The sequence below is a fragment of the Heptranchias perlo genome, chromosome 32 (assembly GCF_035084215.1).
Source record: "Heptranchias perlo isolate sHepPer1 chromosome 32, sHepPer1.hap1, whole genome shotgun sequence".
In the NCBI taxonomy this organism is placed as follows: domain Eukaryota; kingdom Metazoa; phylum Chordata; class Chondrichthyes; order Hexanchiformes; family Hexanchidae; genus Heptranchias; species Heptranchias perlo.
Genome location: NC_090356.1, coordinates 6,298,668 through 6,318,679, shown reverse-complemented (window position 1 = coordinate 6,318,679; position 20,012 = coordinate 6,298,668). Strand labels below are relative to the sequence as shown.

The 20,012-nt window shown below is 45.2% G+C and overlaps 1 protein-coding gene across 11 annotated transcripts in view; it reads left to right on the top strand.

The window, feature by feature from the left end:
* Nucleotides 1-20,012, top strand: part of prdm16 (PR domain containing 16) — a 518,186-nt gene that overhangs the window by 496,061 nt on the left and 2,113 nt on the right. For 10 of the 11 annotated variants that reach the window (XM_067970263.1, XM_067970260.1, XM_067970256.1 and 7 more), the window contains 4 exons: nucleotides 1,910-2,079; nucleotides 3,338-3,512; nucleotides 15,451-15,696; nucleotides 18,052-18,232. In XM_067970263.1, the coding sequence (XP_067826364.1) occupies nucleotides 1,910-2,079; nucleotides 3,338-3,512; nucleotides 15,451-15,696; nucleotides 18,052-18,232 (772 nt within the window). The remainder of the gene's footprint in view (nucleotides 1-1,909; nucleotides 2,080-3,337; nucleotides 3,513-15,450; nucleotides 15,697-18,051; nucleotides 18,233-20,012) is intronic. The other variant, XM_067970264.1, reaches the window with a different exon arrangement.

Below are 20,012 nucleotides of genomic sequence, written 5' to 3'. Positions count from 1 at the left end.
AATTCTATCAATAAACCCCTGGGAACAGCTCGCAGACTGGTGCTGTGTGTTCCATTCGTCATGTGTTAACTCTTCAGCATTCAGAGCCCTTTTCCTCACTTTTCCTTTCCCCCCCAAATTCTCCTCCCACCACGTTGGCCGTTCGCTGGGGGGGGAGAAAGTTCCGCCGGCTGCCCCTCCAGTACTTTACCTCAAGTGGGCATTCTCCGTGCGTGAGCCCAGGCGACGAGTGTCTGCGGGCTATTCGAACGTGGGAGCATCGCAGCCGATCCTGACCTGGTCATTCGCATTCCTGTGTCAGTCACTGAGGAATCATAGAATGGTTACAGCACAGAAGGAGGTGATCGGGAACTTGGCTTTTTTCTCCCCCACCCCCACCCCCACCCCCAACCCCAACCCCCCTCCACTCCTTCTCCCCTTTCTGAAAGGCTCAGAGTTGCCCCCTAGTGTAAGCAGCAAGTATCCCTATAAATAAGGCCCTGTCTTCGTTAACCATTCGATAGTCATAGAATCTTACAGCGCAGAAGGAGGCTATTCGGCCCATCATGCCTGTGCCGGCTCTTTGAAAGAGCTACCCAATTAGTCCCACCCCCTTGTTCTTTCCCCATAGCGCTGCAAATTTTTCCTTTTCAAGTATTTATCCAATTCCCTTCTGAAAGTTATTATTGAATCTGCTTCCACCGCCCTTTCAGGCGGTGCATTCCAGATCATTATCATTTAACTTTTTTTTTTGTTTGTAACCTTGCACGGAGACTCTGTGGCTTCCTAAGCTGAAAACCTCCTTGTATGTTTCTTCAACAAAGTATGGCAAATCTGTGTTGTCAGCTTGGCTCAGTTGGTGGCACTTTTACCTCAGTGTCAGAGGGTTGCGAGTTCAAATCCCACACCAGGAGCTACAGCACAATAATGTAGGCACCAGAGCAGTACTGAGAGAGTACTGCATCGTCAGATGAGACAATCAAACCAAGGCCACATCTATTCCCTTGGGTTAACTGAATGTTAAAGATCCCAAGACACTGCAGCCGACTCCTCTTAATTCAAATGATCTGGTAATTGATTTTTTAGCACTAAATCCCCACTTTGCTGTGTTATTTACATAGCTTAATCCAAATTATTGGATAATTCAAACTTCTTGAACAAAAAAACAAATGTAAATTATCAGACATGGACTTTTAGAGCTCTCCTGTACCCTAGCCAACATTCTTCCCTCAAGCAACATCATAAAAAATCGGATTAGTTCCTCACTCATCTATTAGCTGTTTGTTCAAATCTTTGCCGATTAATTAATTACATAAAATGTACAGCACAGAAATTCAGCCCAACAGAGCTACGCCAGTGTTTATGTTCCACACGAGACTCCTGCCTCCCTACTTCATCTCACCCTGTCAACATATCCTTCTATCCCTTTCTCCCTCATGTACTTATCTAGCTTCGCCTTAAATGCATCTTTGCTAGTCGCCTCAGCCACTCCATGTGGTAGCAAGTTCCACATTCTCACCACTCTCTGGGTGGAGAAGTTTCTTCTGAATTCCTTATTGGATTTATTAGTGAACATCTTATATTTATGGCCCCTAGTTTTGGATTCCCCATAAGTGGAAACATCTTCCCTACGTCTACCCTATCAAACCCCTACATGGTTTTAAAGACCTCTTTAAAATTACGGTCACCCCTCAGCCTTCTCTTTTCTAGAGAAATTAAGAGCATCAGACAAGAAGTGCATCGGACAAGACTGAAGTGCATGGGCATAAGTTTCATTTTTCATAGGCCTATTGTTTCCAGTATTGTAAATAAACCGACTGGCCACTGAATGGCTTCCAAGTTTTAGAAGGTTTCATCGCAATTCTCAATTGGCTATTAAATTTTAGATAACTTCTTTTTATTTTACAGCTAATTATTCTTGTCCTTCCAGGTGTAAATATTGTGACAGGTCCTTCAGCATCTCCTCAAACCTGCAAAGGCATGTCCGCAATATCCACAACAAAGAGAAGCCATTCAAATGTCACCTGTGCAACCGCTGCTTCGGACAGCAGACCAACCTCGACCGCCACCTCAAGAAACACGAGAACGAGAGCATTCCAGGTAAGGCAGGTCCGCCCCCTTACTGGCCCACAGGGGCTTGTGCCAGATGAGCCACTCCCGGGTACAGTAGTGTAGTGGTTACTTTACTGCACTAATAATCCAAATAACATGAGTTCAAATCCCACTGTGGCAATTTGATCATTTGAATTCAGTTTCAAAAATCTGAAAATAAAAAGCTGGTATCAGTAAAAGTGAGTATGAAGCTGTTGGATTGTTGTGTAAACCCAACTGGTTTATTGATGTCCTTTAGGGAAGGAAATCTGCTGTCCTTACCTGGTTCCAGATTATATGTGACACCAGTCCCACACCAATGTGGTTGACTATGAAATGGCTTTAGTCACCTCTTGTACCTTTTCTCACAATTCCTGTTCGGTGTCTTTTTTCTCTCCCTCCACCCCCTTCCCTTCCTTTCCCCACCCCCTTGTGAACCACAGTGGGATGTTTTACTAAAAGTCATTACTGTTGGCATTGTTTTCCTTGTTGGCCAAATACCATTTCATAAAGGCTCTGCCCCTTTAATTATCGACGTGGAAAATTATGAACCCTTCATTTGTCTTTGTAAATCGAACTACACTCCCGTTGACTCAAGATTTTTGAATCTCAAAGAGATGGTCTCCCCTGCCAGGTTAAGCTGTTGCAGAGTATAAATCCTTCCAGTAAACACATCAGTCCAATTCATAAATCATACGAACACACAAAAGCGTTGGGCAGAAAAAGACTAGCTGATCCATCTAGCCTGTCCCATACAGTTGTGATGCCTTATGCATCACGTCAAGAGACACCTCAACCCCTAAGTGCTGTGTAGTGTCCTGGGAGGGGCCACAAACCAGATCAAAAACCCAAGGTCAATTAGGGGGAAAAATTTCAGGAAAATTCCTCTGATCTCTCTCTAGGCGATTAGAACTAGTCCAGAGACCACATTGACCATGACTTATATTATTTGGTGCCCACCTGTTGTATGATGCAATCTCCGCCCCAGTCAGGAACCGGTTCAGCTCTCTCTTGAAGGTCTACAGTGAACCAGCACTCAGCATTGATTCTCTGTAGCCGAGACTTCTTGTTTACCGGCTGCATGCTATGTTGCCCAATAGTGATGTGAATTAGTACGTGCAAGAGCTTTATCCATACAAAGATCTGCATGGGGGAGGTTATTTTCTAAATAAATGGTAGAAAGTAGATGAGGAATTTTAACAATTTGCACAAAGTGATTCCTACTTCCTGTCGCCAGCCGCCCTGATCTCTTCCTCTTCCTTTTCAGTGAGCCAGCATTCTGGGGTCTCGTCCAATCACCTGGGCACCAGCGTGTCCTCCCCAAACTCCGAGCTAGACAACACTGCACTTTTGGAAGAGAAGGAGGAGTCGTACTTCTCCGAAATCCGGAATTTCATTGGAAACAACGACCTCAGCCAGGCGTCCAGTTCGGCTGACAAAAGGTGACCATGGTCTGCCCTGAAATAGGGCTCTCAGAGTATGTGAGGGAAAAGCAGGAGACAGTTCTACAAAATTACATAGATATGAATGTGGGGGTGGCGGGGGGGGGGCTCTACATTGAGAGCCAACATGTTTTTTTTGTTTCCTTATCATTTGCTGACTCTCCCCCCACCCCACCCCCTCCCTCATCCCCTAACCTCACAAACCAACTGCCTACAGAGGCTAGTCGGGCAAAGTAGATTCTACACTAAAATGTGCTTTAATAAGCTTGAGATTCCCACTCCATAAAAGAATAAGCTGGGAGATTGATTGCAACCGTAAGGAGACAGGGAAAAGGCAAACAAGATCCAGCCATGTCAGTTCAAGGCTTCACAGGGGATGGGTTTTGATCAGTATGGCTCCTATCAGGATTCAAGACTTTCACCATCTATTCTTGGGACACAGACATGAGCATTCGATCCCGCAGTGTGTTTTACCTCATTTATAAATGGACGTGACTCAATCAGTCGCACCATTAAATGTACACCAGGGCAGGGTGGAGAGGCCCCTTCTGAATGACCTCCTTACCCCAATGGGGGAAGCCCAGCCTCCATTCAACTTCTGTCCATCATCACACAACTGAGATTGGGAACTCAGGAGCATGGAGTTTAGAACCTGCATCACACTGCTCGAAAGTACAACACATTGGTATTCCCACATGCTGTGTCAGTCTGTCATCCAGTATTTTATGCTGGGAAGGTTTAAATGTCATCTGCAGAATAGCTCCCTAATCCTTAATCTAACATAGCTGTACACTTACTGCTGACTCTCGGTCACCTCTTGTCACCCAGCTTTGTACCGTAGAACGGTTCCAGGCTCCACTGGAGCAGCCATTTTGTTTCGTATTCTTCGTCCTGCTCCTGTGATGTCATCATGTTCAGCTCTAATGACATCATGAGTGAGGAGTGCTACCCACAATTCACTGCCCTCATTCATGACCTCACACCGAGGGAAGGGGGAGGGGCCAGTCCTGATCAAAATACATGTTTCTTAGCACCCTTGCTTACAGCAAGTCAGACGATAGGTTGTTTTATAATGACCATGTACTGCACAATGTGTTAAGCTGTACTTTAGCTGGCCAGCGCCTTTAAGGTTGCAAAGTCTAATTGCTGTACGTAAACACATCCTGGGGCGTTACTGTCTTATACCTATTGATGAGGGAGGTTTGTAGACTGGCAGGTACTTGTAAATTCCTGGATCCAGGTCAGAAGAAACCAGTGCAAAGTGATTGGCTTTCTTCCTCTTTTTTTAGTTTCGATATTTTAAGATGTGACAGACATATGCTAGATGCAAGATTTTATAGATGTAGATAGATAAATGGGACAATCCAACACCCTATACTGTGCCGTATATACATGTAGATCTTATAAACTGCACTATACCTGAACAGCCTTTGAGCTCATCCCTGAAGTCCACTCTACCTGATATCCCCACATGGCATCCTTTTCCTTTTTTCTGATGCTCCACTGACACAGTAATTCAAAACTGGGAGCATGAATGCCATTTACCTCATGTAACTTACTTGTCAATTCACTTGCAATGTAATCCCAGGTCCTTTCCTACAAAACAGGCACACTGACATTTGACGATGAATTCCTCTCAAGTAGATATTCCCCAATAAGTAAACAGCCTTTTATTAGAACCAGGTCCTGTTACCTAACACGAATCGACTGTATACATCAGTGCAGACTGCCACCCATTAAACTGATTCATGTAGAAGAAATGCAGACAGAGAGAGAGAGCATCCCGACTGTGCATTAGTATTATTTATTTTGCTTTCTGTCAGGTTTTTTTTTGCTGAATTCCAATCTTGCCAGACTTTCTAAGCGACAACAAATTACTTCATCACCGAATCAATTAGTGTCACATCTCATATTCTTATCCACAGTACAGCTCACAGGCCAGCACCCTCCTTTTGGCTTCATTTCATACACACTACATTATTGAGGACTACTTTGTCCACCTTTAACAGTTCCCAAAATAGATGTAGACACGCAGGAAGTTTTATAGAAAGAATGCATTTATGCAGCGCCTTTAATGACCTCAGGACATCCCAAAGCGCTTTACAGCCAATGAAGTACTTTTTGAAGTATAGTCATAAATATTGGTGAGGACACGTCGGAGAACTTCCCTGCTCTTCTTCAAAATGGTGCCATGGGGTCTTTTACATCCGCCTGAGAAGGCAGACGGGACCTCGGTTTAACGTCTCATCCAAAAGACAGCACCTCCAACAGTGCATCACTCCCTCTGTACTGCACTGGAGTGTTAGCTTAGATTTTGTGCTCAAGTCTCTGGTGTGGGGCTTGAAGCCACAACCTTCTGACTCAGAGGCAAGAGTGCTGCCCACTGAGCCACAGCTGACACCTAAACAATTCTGCCTTGGGAACCCCAAAGTTAACCATCTTAATCACTTTCTTCTGCACAACACTAATTGTAGTCCCTCCCCGCAAACCCCATCCCCCATCCCCTCGTCCCCCATTCCCCGTCTTCTTTTCATTGGTGCTGGTAAACTTGTGACTGAAGTGGTTTTATCAGGCTCTGTGTGTCTGAGGCTGATAACATCCATATTGCCTCACTGAGTGAGATCTAACTGATGTGAGGCTGTCCTGGCCTCTGTGGAATCATTTTTTGTGTTCTGCAGAGATGTTGCTACAGTTGTGAAGAGCTGCCGTGCGAGGTGTGCAAATTCACAATCAATCCACTAGAACCATCCATGCATTTGAAATTAATATTTACATATAATTAGCCCCCCCCCCCCACTTTTGCCCCCTATTCTTTTCCTCCTGTACTAAAGGCTCATACAGGGACACAGGTGATGGCCACCCGCTGGCTCTTCACCCAAGCCCAGACAGAGAGTGTTGGCAGCGTATCAGATTGTGAGAGGCATCGTATCTGACCCTGATCCTGATCCTGCCCTCACCTGAAGTCTACGGACATGCTGGTTCCAGCAGGAATCACTGGACAGGGAGCAGGAGCAGGAGCAGGAGCAGGAACCCTGGCTTTATTCCCTCCCTCCCTGAACCCAGGGACTGAGGCTAATTGGAGCAATCCTAATAGTTTTTTTCTATTATACCAATCATGTTGTTGCCTGGACTAATAATCCAAAGATCGTGAGTTCAAATCCCACCATGGCAGTTTGAGAATTTGAACTCAGTTTTAAAAACCTAGAAATTAAAAGTTGGTATCAGCAAAGGTGACCATGAAGCTGTCAGATTGTCATAAAACCCAACTGGTTCACTAATATCCTTTAGGCAAGCAAACCTGCCGTCCTTACCCGGTCTGGCCTACATGTGACTCCAGTCCCCACACCAACATGGTTGACTCTTAACTGCCCTCATACCCATCAGCTCCACCAATATTTCCTGTACTTCCTCTCTCTGGCCCAATGCCAAACTGTGTTCTACCCCTCCCCCCCCCCAATTGTTTCTATTATCCTCATCAATCATCAATGGTTGAACTCCCCACCCCACCTACCCACCTCCACCAATATTTCCCAGTAACCCATTCACCAATGTCACTTGGGAGAAGCCTTGGCTGGATGTAGACCTCCAGTTTCTTCAATTGCAGATTGCAATCGCTCTTGCTTAATAACTTGGCCGTGTCATTTTGTTTCATTGTATTAGAGTTGTGCAAGGGGTATGTTGCACTCATGGCTGTGCATCATTGCACGCACTGGATAAAGTACTATTGAGATTGCAGTCAAACGTAACCCTTTAAATAACCTCAATCGATAGCACAGCAGACCAAAACCATCCTGCATCAGTAATTTGTTAAACCAGAGTTGTATCATTTTGTTCTATAACTGGAATGTCCAAGCTTTAGTCTTTGTTAACCACTTAGATGTGTACCATGAGCCTTGGGGTCGCATATAAAGTTTAAATCCCTGTCCCCATTAATTCCCATATATCTCAAGTCGCTGATACATACCGATCCTGTTGTTCTGACTTACTGACCTTTGAGGCAACAGCACTAGAACAGGCCTTTCCAAACTTCCAGGTCCACAACATTCAAAGGAGACAAACCATCGAGTGAGAAACAGAAACACAAATAGGATTGAGTTGCCTGGGTTTCAAGAGTTGGATTGACAGGACCCGGGGTTGCATGTGGCTCTAGGTCCCCAGATTGAACAGCCCCATTCTGTGGGTCCAATTGTTTTTCTAACTCACCCTTTAATAATCTGTGTTTGAAAAAATACTATCCAGCCTCAGACATGGAGCACGTCAACTTGGATGAGGTAGAAGGCCTCCCAGCACCTGGGAAACCGTACTCCAGAATGGGGAGCGCCTACACGAGAGAAGGGGGGATACCTAGAGGGGAAAATAAATTCTAAAAAAACAAATTCCTATTTATAAAACCACTGAAAATATATTGCAGTTTTGAGCAATGGAAGTGGGAAGTGCTATTCAGAATTCAGCCTCATCTCTGCACCTCCACTGACCTCTGGTGTCTGAAACCAAGTACTGCAACAGCATCAAGTCATCCCATATACTTTATCAAACAAGCACGGTATTTTGATAAGCGGTGGCTTGTTACTGTATAAAATATTGAAAGAGATGTCTAAATTTATAGCCAATATTTGAGTTGACCTTAATTTTGATGTGGTGTTTTTCTTTTATTGCTGTGTAAATATCTAGAGGTTAGATTTAATGAATTAACACTTATGGCACAGAACTACCTGCACTGGGAGAGCATGCTGGGAATTCAGGCACGAAGGTCAGCGCACTTATCCAATTTTCCGTGCATTAACGGCTCCCTCCTCACCCCACTCCACCTCAGCCCGCTGTGCAATGCATCCTGTGCATGAGTGCTTCACTCTTGTACTGGTGGCTGTGTTTTCACAATGTAAACATGCTATTCATTGAGCTCATCAATGTCCTTCCACGCTGAAGGTGCTTGGCTCAGTCTTGCCTCTGGGTGAGAAGGTTGTGGGTTCAAGTCACATGCCAGGGCTTGACATTGAGGTGTTGTACTTTTGGATGTCCAGTCTCTCAGGTGAGATATTAACCTGAGGGCCCATTTGCTGGTACAGGAGGACCTTGAAGATTCCATTGCACTTTTTGAAGAAGAATTCTCCCAGTGTCCTACCCAGTATTGCTCCCTCAACCAACATCATCTGAAATACATCCGTCTGTTTCATTGCCGATTGCGGGATCTTGCTATGTACAAAATGGCTGCTCTGTTTGCCTATTTCAAAGAGCTTCATTGTGTGCGAAGTGCTTTGAGATGTTACTGACAGATGTGATAAGAAGCTATTAAAATGCGAATTTCTTTTTGAATGAACATCTTTATGTACAGAGCTCAATAACTGAAGTGGAATTGAACTGTGAGGAATTCATTGCGAATCTCCCCTTCCTTTTTCCTTAGTTTCCACCCATGCTGCATCACAGCCACATAAAGGGGCTCAAACTTTGATCACCCCAACCTCTGAGAATTTGATCCCAGTGGGTTAGAGGAACCAGGTTTGCCCCTGTAAGGGCACTGATTCTGTGCCACAATTTCTAAACTTAATTTTCTTTTACTTGGGTCTGTGGTTGAGGTATGGCCCAGTTAATACTCGTCCTAGTCAAATACCTAGGTTTGAAAAATCAAATCTATCGCCACAGAAATGTAAATAAACCATAACCGACCCTGTTCATATGTGAAAGGAAGAACTTGTATTTATATACCGCCTTCCAAAGCATTTTACAGCCAATGAATTACTTGTGAAGTGTAGTCACTGTTATGTAGGCAAACGCAGCAATCAATTTGTGCGCACAGCAAGGTCCCACAAATAGCGGTGATATAAACAACCAGTTAATCTGCTTTGGTGGTGTTGATTGAAGGATAAATGTTGGACACTGAGAGAACTCCCCTGCTGTTCTTCTAATATTGCCATGGGATCTTTTACAACCACCTGAAAGGGTAAACGGGACTTCGGTTTAATGTCTCATCCGAAAGACAGCACCTCCGACAGTGCAGCACTCCCTCAGTACTGCACTGGAGTGTCAGCCTAGCTTAAGTGCTCAAGTCTTTAGAGTGGAACCTTTTGACTAGAGGCAAGCGTGGTACCATTGAGTTGGACCAACATTTAAATATTCATATGCATTACTCAGAAAGACACCCCGTCCCCCAGCTGATCCAGCATCCTACAGCAACTGAGCCTGCACGAACGAGAGTGACTGCCTGTCTGGTTTTAAGCTTACCACCTAGTTTTCGGACCGAGTACCCCATAATTGTGGTAATTGAAAACTAGGCAGAAAAAAGTTTTCCAATGTCGGATTTTTAAGAAGGCTGCACACACACGCAAATTGGGCATGATAGCCCATGCATGATAGCCCATGCATGATAGCCCATGCATGATACCCCATGCATGATAGCCCATGCATGATTGCCCATGCACGATAGCTCATGCACGATAGCTCATGCACGACAGTCCATGCACGATACCCCATGCATGATAGCCCATGCATGATACCCCATGCATGATAGCCCATGCATGATAGCCCATGCATGATTGCCCATGCATGATAGCCCATGCATGATAGTCCATGCATGATAGTCCATGCAGCCCCTGGTTTGCACTAACACGTCACCTTCTTTTCTTAACCACCTATTTCCGTCCAGTTTTGGACACAGCAAAAGGTAGTCACTTCACACAACGTACACCCATCGGTATTGTATAACACAATAGTGTAGTAGTTATGTTACTGTGCCTGGACTAATAATCCAGTGAACATGAGTTCAAATCCCACCCTAGCAGTTTGAGAAATTTAATTCGGTTTTAAAAATCTGGAAATAAAAAAGCTGGTATCAGTAAAAGTGACCATGAAGCTGTCAGATTGTTATAAAAACCCAACTGGTTCACCAATGTCCTTTAGGGAAGGAAACCTGCCGCCCTTACTCGGTCTAGGCCTAAATGTGACTCCAGTCCCCACACCAATGTGTTTGACTCTTAACTGCTCTCGAAAGTGGCCTAGCAAACCACTCAGTTATATCAAATTGGGATGGGCAATAAATGCTGGCTTAGCCAGCGAAGCCCACATCCTGAGGACAATGATTTTCTGTGCTGCTGCAATTTGGTGGAGCAAAAGATTTTTTAAAAATGTAATTTCCGATAAGCTACACTGTGATCGCAGTAATATCCTGATTCACACTGCAGTACGTGACTGTAAAGTTTTTAATGTTAAAGGTTTGCTTATTAAGTGAGCAATTAGTTTGCAGAATTTAAAAAGTTTACTGTTAAGTCTCCCTGCTGAGGCAATTCACTTTAAGAGTTAAGAGCTGTTTCTGTTTGGAAGCAGCTGAATCAGGACCGTGCTAATTACCCAGTGTGCCCCCCCTCTCCCCTCCCCTCTCCGCTTCCCCCTTTGTCCCCAGACGACAGAACAAATGACCCTTTTCCTGCTACAAGACAAGGTAGCCTGGCTGGAGCAGACGCAGTCCCCTGACACCCAAGCCGCTAACTCAACAGATGAAAGGACAGTGCTCCTTAAAAAAAAAAGAAAATGAAGGGGAATGTTGTTCTATCTGAAATCAGGTCCGACCGACATTATCCACTGTTTGCTTTTCTTAGGGGCCGAAGCAGGCCAGCTCTCTGTCAGCATTGTGATTAAACGCCGCTCTCGCTCTCTGCCTCCGAGCATTTAATAACCCTTCAGGAGGCTGAAGGAGGAAAAGAAAGGGAGAGAGGAGGAAAATCATCACATCTGTCACTTTGTCCAAGGGGTCTGTGCTGAGTAGAGGGACAGGCTGGGACAAACGGGTATTTTCTTTTGTGGAATAAAAAAAATTAAGATGGCATTTCCTCAAGGATACAAGGGCAATTCTAATTGGGGCCTAGTTTCCACAAAAATGAGTGCCTGGGAGGCCTTGGCATGATTGACCCCAGAGGGAGCATTGACCTAATACATATATCTCCACAGAACAAAAATGATTAGAAGACTTAGCACAAACACTTTGTTGACATGTTGAGACTAATCGACATCGAATAGGGCCCTGAAATCTAGTATCAATCTGGGACGAACTTTATATATATTTGAAGAAAAAGTTTACTTGGCTCAGGAGTTATTTAATCTGGATTGAAATGGAATTGAGTGGGCTGTGTCACAAACTGCACTCCTGTCTTTGGAGAAAGTTTTGATGTTTTTTTTTCTCCGGGCCCGTCTTGGGATCAGGTTTATTTGTACAAAAAAAAAACTGAATGTGTAGCACGTGTGCTGTAAATGGAGCTCTGTTCTCCGGCAACCCATCGCTTTCGGTGCTCGCCTTGGGCAGGAGAGAGATTTCTCCTCCCTCGGTCCTTCCTGCACTGCCCAGCGAGCTTATGCAGAGGAATAATATTGAGCGAGCGATGAATGAAGAAGTGTGTGTTTACCCGGGATGTTAGAAAGCCAGTGTTTGTGGTGGCAGAAGGTTAAGCCAGGTGCTAAGATAAATGCACACCTTTGTTTTAATTGTACGTCCCTGTGCGAACTTGCATAAGTTGGACATTGTGCGGCATGAACTGAACTTAAAGTTTCCTTTAACTGCGGCCAGGAGTTGGTTTATTTATCGTGGGTCTTAGGGTCACACTCCTTCAATGCACCTCTGCCCGCATCAGGCCGCATGTCCATCTTGTGAAGCACCGCCATTTTGGAAACGATTCGGTCTGGCACGCCAACCAGCCTCCGAGGGATGCGGAGGCCCGACGGGAACACACTGGTGACACCCGTCTCCACCATCAGGCTGATTTGCATATATAGCCGACAGACCCTCAGTACTACACTGGAGTGTCAGCCTAAATTATGTGCTCAAATGTCTGGAGTGGGACTTGAACCCACAGCCTTCTGACTCAGAGGTGAGAGTGTTACCCACTGAGCCAAGGCTGACACCAGAGGTGTATCAGTCTGTGCTATGTTCGTGGTGAGTTACTTTTGTATGCAGTTCGTAATTGGTAACAAGACTCCAGTTCCTCCTGTATTCCATTCCCATCCAGGATCCGGGTCTTGAATATCATATTGGAACAGAAACAAAGAAAAATTCACACACTCAAAACATACTTCCTCATACATCATAGGGCAAATGACTTGTTGTGGCTCAGATCCACTCAGAAACTGGCACATTCTCTGCTTCCAGCACTTTTTAAGTAAAATTGCAAATTATGCCACACAAAAACTGGAGAGAGTTTTCATGAGGTGCGAGGCCATGCCCATTTAATTGGCCTAGGCCGATCAAGCCGACACACTACTGTTTCCATGGAGGGCTGTCCACCTTGAGAAATGCGGGCCTAGACATTGGACCTCGTAAGATCAGGCGTAAAAAAGGCGCAATGAGAGCCAATTTTGGAGACCACCATCCTGCGCCCCAATATTGGGCCGGGCCATCTTTCAGGCATCTGGGGAGGGGGGCTGCCTAAAACAGGCATTAGGCCCCTCGCACATGCTAATTACAATGGGCCTAATACCTGTTTTAAGACACCTTCTGGGAAATTGGGCTGCCCTCTAGCCGATGCTAAGGTTTTGCTGGCGTGGATGTGGCCCAGCAAGCAGCCGCCACCAGAAAGGTAAGTTAAAAAAATTTAAATTTTGACGTGGAGCCAGGAGGAGGAGAAGCAGGAGTGCTCCTACCGACTCCACTGCACTCCTGAGGCCACTGCCGACGGCTGTCCTCCCTCCTCTCCCCTCTCCCCCCGGCACTTACCTGAGGCCTAAAATTCAATCCTGCTGAGGCGCGCTCGCTCGCCCAGGTTATTGAGACGAGGCCTGAGGCCCAATTTCAGGCCATCCTCAGGCCTCCAGGTTCAGGCGGCCTACATTGGTGCTTTCATATCTCGAAACCGGACACCGATGAATTTCTGCCCTTAATCTGGAGCTAGTGCTTTATGAAACTTCAGCTACAGCCTGGCATTCCCAATTACAACTTCCTCTCTGGCTCACGCCAGCTGTACTGCTGTGGTCTGCTCCACATGGGGAGGATGGCAAGATTAAGACCTGCTTCAATTACTTGTACAGATATAGAATTCTGATTTTTTTTTTTCTTTTGAGAAGTAATTGAATCCACTGTAAATCTTCACCACCCCTTGTTTCTTTGTAATGTGAATGTACATTGGACAACCCAAAATGTGGCCCCAGAAGGTTTGCCTCTAGCTCTTGGGTGTTGCCTACAGAGGAAAGGATGCCAGTGAAGTTACATACGAACATACGAATTAAGAGCAGGAGTAGACCATTTGGCCCCTCGAGCCTGCTCTGCCATTTGATAAGATCATGGCTGATCTGATTGTGACCTCAACCCTACTTTCCCGTCTACCTACTATAACCTTTGACTCCCTTGTTAATCAGAAATCTATCTAACTCAGCCTTAAAAATATTCAATGACCCTGCCTCCACCGCTCTCTGGGGAAGGGAGTTCCACAGACTCATGACCCTCTGAGAGAAAAAATTTCTCCTCATCTTCCAAAGTTGGAAGGTTTATTCCCATATCGGATTAGGTGGTTGTCTGCCACCCTGGAGAGCCCTTGCGGAGAAAGCTTGTGCTATTGCTGGTCAAGGTATTTTAAACTAGGTATAGGAGCGCCAACTGTGAATAAAGGCCTACTCATAAATCCCCGAACTCTTCAGGGATTTGGGGGAGTAGTGGGAAAGAGCAATGAGTCAAAATGTTTGAGTGGCTTTTGCCAGTCGATACAGTCCAAATAAAGAAACTCCTGCCTTGTCTAACCACTCATCTGGAGTATGTATTAAGCTGCTGTCACTTCTAACTAAAATATACTTTTTTTCTCTCTGTACACAGTATTGCTGCACTAGCATCTGGGATGCAACCCTACTCCTTAAACTGGGCAGAATCGTTTAAAATATCACTCAAGTGAAAGATACCAGTTAGCCCTCCAAACCCAAGTTATTTGTGGTTTGACTGAAATTTTTGTTTGTTCAGCAGGGTTAGAAAGGGATGCAACCACATCCCATTGAAATAGGCAAGTAAAAAGCTGACCCATGGAAAAAAGCCCAGTTCAGCATGAAATACTGCTTCTGCCTGTCTGCTGCTCCCTCTCTCTCTAAGTCAATGATAATTCAATCATCAGTCTATTCGCCAGTTTACTGCTCCCTCCCTCTAACCCAAAGATAGTTCAATCATCAGGCATCATCAGGTGATGCCCCCTGTGGTTGAAAAGTCTACTGACACTCAGTATCCAGGCTTACATAAGAAGGCGGCCACTTGGCTGCTTTCACCCAAAGTGAGGCAGCGCATTAAGGATAGGAGGGGGAAAAACTGGGGGCAAAGGGAAGAGGCTGGCATTTAGCCGCATGATCCATTGTGTTGGGAGTCCTGCAGTGCCCTGCTTCTTTGTTTTTGATTGGTGAATTTTGTGCTTGTCGGGAGGAGAGAAGTTCATGCTGGAGAATGAAATATTTTCCTATTTCAGGGAGCGAGTGTCAGCATTAAGCACTCCCTACTCAAGTATAGCACAGCAAGCAGGGGAACAAAGCCCTCTAATCTGCCCCAAAACTGCGCCAATGTCAGAGGAGCATCCCTTACCGCATCAGTACATCAATTTCCCGCACCAACCACCCTTGTAGCCTCTCTAACGGGCACTGACAATGTAGTACCAAACGAGCATTGCATTCTGCCCCCTCGTAGCTGGGTTACCTCAAGCACATTTGAGGTAGGACCCTTGCAACCACCAGAGGGAGACAATCCTCATCCTATGAGTCTGGGCTGGATTCAAGTGCAGATTTCAGAGGTGAAAGGCGGGTGTGTTAATCTATTAAACGACCCAGTTCTCTCCCTGAATCATAAAAGAACATATTTTGTTGACTTTTCCCAGTTTCGCCACAGTGTAGTGATGCTATTATACATTGAGCAGAAAGTAAATAATGAAAGTAGGGTAACTCCGGCCGCTGTTTTGACAAGAGTCCAGTATCCTGACCTGCTGTCTCCCTGCTTCAGGCACGAGGCCCCAAGTGGCCACCAGCAGACAGATCACCCACTGACCAATCAGAAAGCAGAAGAGGCCGACGACGAGGACGAAGAGGAGGAGCTGGAGGAAGAAGACGAGGAGGAGGAGGATGAGAGCTTGACGGAAAAATCCCAGGAGGACCCAGTTTCACCGAAGATTGAAGCCAGAGCCTCGTTCAGAGAAAATGAAGAAGAGCACCCAGCCCCACTCACCTTGGGCTACGAGCAGGCCCACAGGTTTGTGAAATCCATATAAGTCTTCTTCACATATTCTTCTTCATATCCTCATACCGAAAGCATGCTGCCCACCTCCCAAGAACGGTTGGTCTAACAGGTGTGGATTGAGAAGGTCCACAAGGTGGCGGGCTGGTCTCATACTATGCTGGTTCTGTTTCCTTAAGAAGCAAACTGCCTGATACTTAAATTACACTGGCCAGTGTCATTATACCACTGTACCTCACAAAATGGTACAGACTGCCATTAGCCTATTCACACTGCACTTAGCCGTTAATGAGGTAATACTGTACACTATTCTACAGGGCATTAGAGGCCTTTGGGTCACTGGCATCTCCCTCCAATGAGCACTTGCCTGAACTTTATTTCTGGAACGTTCGAGGCCCATGTGGTGACATGAAGTGCACTTGCGGCCATTCCACATTCGTGGTGGTACCACGTACAAAATCTAAATCCAGCCCACTCACAATCCGCCCTTTTTCTGCCCTGGGCTCTTCAAATTGGGTTACATTTTTTGGGGGTAGAGTAGAGGACCTTTGCTCTGCCTTTGGCCTGTGCTCTTCCTGACTTGAGAGCACTTGATGCTGACACAGGAAGACAAAATTGAAGAGAGTGTTCCAGTCCCCAACACTGATGTAACCTTATCTTAATGAGCAATTAAATTTCCCTCAGCATATACACATACCGCCCCACGTGCACGCACACACAAAAACGCACACACCAACATGCGCGCACACACACCCCCATGCGCGCACACTCACACACCCTTGCACGCGCACACACACTCTCTTACATGCACATGCACACATAATGAAGTGCCACCATTCTCACAAACTGAGGTATTCTGTGCATCAGGAGTTTTTGCAGGAGATTTCATGCCAAGCACATCAAAATGGTGACACGTACATAGTTAAATTGGAATCTACAGACTGTTTGTATACTCTGTGGACTCCTTTTATGCCATCGAGCCTACAGATTTAAATTGGCCTGTCACAACTTTGTCTTAAAGATTAAGTACCAAGAGTGGCATCAGGGGGATTTCGTACTCTGGGGGTGATGGGAGACTGATGCAATCACAATTGCCTCTGCAATTTGTTCCCAATTTTGCTGAAACTAGGCTTTAAGTTCTGCAGCATTTCATTCAGATAATTGTCTACTCGAAATCCAATTTAACCAAACAGATTTGATCTGCTTTCTTGCTGTATAAGAGATATAAACCTTTTTATTTGTCATATTGCCATGTTCCATCTGAATCACACAGCCACTGTGGAATATGTGAGCTGTCATTCACTGTAATAGCATTATCAGAGATGGGAGGGAAAGATCAGCCTAATGTACATTTTACAGCCTATTCTCAGCCCCAAACACAGAATCCCAAGCCCTCATCCAGGCCCGGTTACTCCCATTACATAAAAACCCAATTAACCTGCAGTCACTCAAATTACACATGCAGCTGATCACAATGCAGTTAGTCCAATTAAACAGAAACCCAATGGGCCCAGTCATTCCCAGTATATAGAAGCCCAATCTGTGGAAGCATACTTAATCAAACTACTTCTAATTTACTTCCATTTTACAGACACATTCAAATGGTAGCTGAGGGTGGAATTTGAACTCTTGATCTTCTGGGTTAAAGTTCAGTGATTTACCACTAAAACTCCCAAGTTTCTTTTCCCCATTTTTTCATCATTCCTCGCCCTTGGTGCCAGTGAAAGTGGAGGGTTATGTAAGCCAGCCCCCATGGTTGAATGTCTTCTATAGGGCCAGCTGAAGCATGGCAACAGACAGAACACCATCATGGGAGCACCATCACCATAAGGACTGCAGGAGAAGAGCCCAGCGCTGCCTTCTCAGGGCAACTGGGGGTGGGCAATAAATGGACCTTGCCAGCGTTACCCACACCTCGGAAAGAAAGACTCCTTACACATCCTCTAGATTGTGAAATAGTGACTAACTAAAGAAGCTATAGAAATTCTATAAAGGTCACACTTCATACTGTCCTGTAGATATAACCTTTTGTATAATCTCCGTGTGGTTGTGGCAGTATGAACTCTGAACTGTTTAAAATGAACCAGCAGCAGTAAAGACCCTTCTTTTGGTGTTTTGTCCACCTGTGTGCTTCATCACGCTACAAACACCCCCCATCCCATCATGCTTGGCTAATACCCCCTTCCTCACCCCTTCCCCCCCCCACCTCCATTTGTCGTCACTCTGCCGTGTATGTGGTTTGTGCTGTGCAGTCCTTGCATGTGCATGCAAAGATTGAGCCAGCAGCGCTGACTCTGATTGGCTGAGTTATGTACGGTCAGATGGGCTAACATGGGGTCACCTTCCCCCTCCCCCTGATCATTGGCACAGGTGTATTGCTGAGGATGAAGCTGGGCTGCTGGCCTTGGACCAGATAGCGAATTTCACAAAGGGGCTGGACCTGCGTAAGGCAGCAGAGGAGCAGTACGAGGGGAAAGAGGCGGCAGTCTTTAATTCCACCTTAGACTCCGAAGCAATAAAAGAGACACTGTACAGGCAGGCTAAAACTCAGGTATGGTACTCTACAGTGGAACATACTCTTAGCAATGAGTGACATTGTTGACTATGTTTATTGCATAAGCCCCAGTCATGACAGTAGGGGGCACACACACACACACGGAGCTGTAAAAAAAAAGGAGCTGGCGGTTGCAGGTTGAATAGAGAACTGTTGAACTAGCAGTACGATGTACACTGTTACAGAGCATTACGATGTACGCTATGACAGAGCAGTATGACATACACTATGACGGAGCATTACGATGTACATTGTGATATAACATTACGATGTACACTGAGATAGCATTACGATGTACACTGTGACGGAGCAGTACCATGTACACTGTGACGTAGCATTACGATGTACACTGTGAGATAGCATTATGATGTACACTGTGACGTAGCATTACAATGTACACTGTGAGATAGCATTACGATGAACACTGTGATGGAACAGTACGATGTACTATGTGACGGAGCAGCAAGATGTACACTGTGGCGTAACATTACGATGTACACTGTGAGATAGTATTATGATGTACACTGTGATGGAACAGTACGATGCACTCTGTGAGGGAGCAGTACGATGTACACTGTGAGGGAGCAGTACGACGTACACTGTGACGGAGCAGTACGACGTACACTGTAACGATCCTTTCACTGACGGAGAGCACTTGCTACAAGATTATGTTTTGAGCTAATGCAATTTTGCTCTTATATTTAGAATATCTGTTTATGAATACAGGGATGCAGTTTGCATGGGAAGACATTAAAAATGTTTCATGTACTTTAAGTGACCTTGCTTCACCTTGGACTCCACCCGAAAGTGAATTGCTATAAGAAGACAAGCTCACATTCTTTTTCTTAAGTTTCAGTTAAAAGGTTTTACCATTTAAAAATATTTCAGTATAGTAGACTAGTGGGCCAAAATATATTATAAATAATTATAATATATTTTGGCCCACTAGTATACTATACTGAAATATTTTTAAATGGTAAAACCTTTTAACTGAAACTTAAGAAAAAGAATGTGAGCTTGTCTTCTTATAGCAATTCATTCAAGGAAGGTCATCTTCTGAAAACTTGCTGGCACAAAGAACCTCATCCATCGCGGGGTATGTGCTGACGGTGCACGAGGTTCCTTGCGGCTGGCACACACTCAGAGTTAGGCCATGATGTCTTTGGATAACAGATAAAAGCATGCCTCAACATTTGCCTGCCTCTTACTAACTGTGTTTCACTAATACAGCTCCTCTTCTTACTGTGACTAAAAATGTCAGTGTGTGACTTTCCGTTTTTTTTTAAAAAAGTGTGCTTCATGAAACTGTCTTTTTTTTGTTGGTTTGTTCCCAGTGTTGCTCCATCTGGGAAGTGGTTTTGGGATGAATGTTTGCGGTATTGAGCTCTGCCATTGCCAACTGTTCTGATTTGGTTGAGGTGGGGTATCTGGTTTGCTGGATATAGAAAGCCACTGGCAAAGGGTCAGTTGCCCTTTCCCATTTCTGGAAGGACCACCCAGCCACACGAAAAGTATTGAAATATTTGAGGAGTGAGGTAGATTAGCAATTCTCTCCCTCTTCATATCCATATAGACTCCTTGAGTCCAAGTGATGGTGTTCGAGTGTACAATCTTCAGTTGAACGGCTAAGTGAATGGTGTGATACTGAGCCTTACTGAGCAGGAAGTTCCATAGTTTCAACCCTGATCTGTACCCTGATCTGTGATCTCAGCCACGGTAGGTGGGGAAGTCCTACAAATGGCTGAATTTGGCTATGGAGGTTAAAATGAGCTGGGGT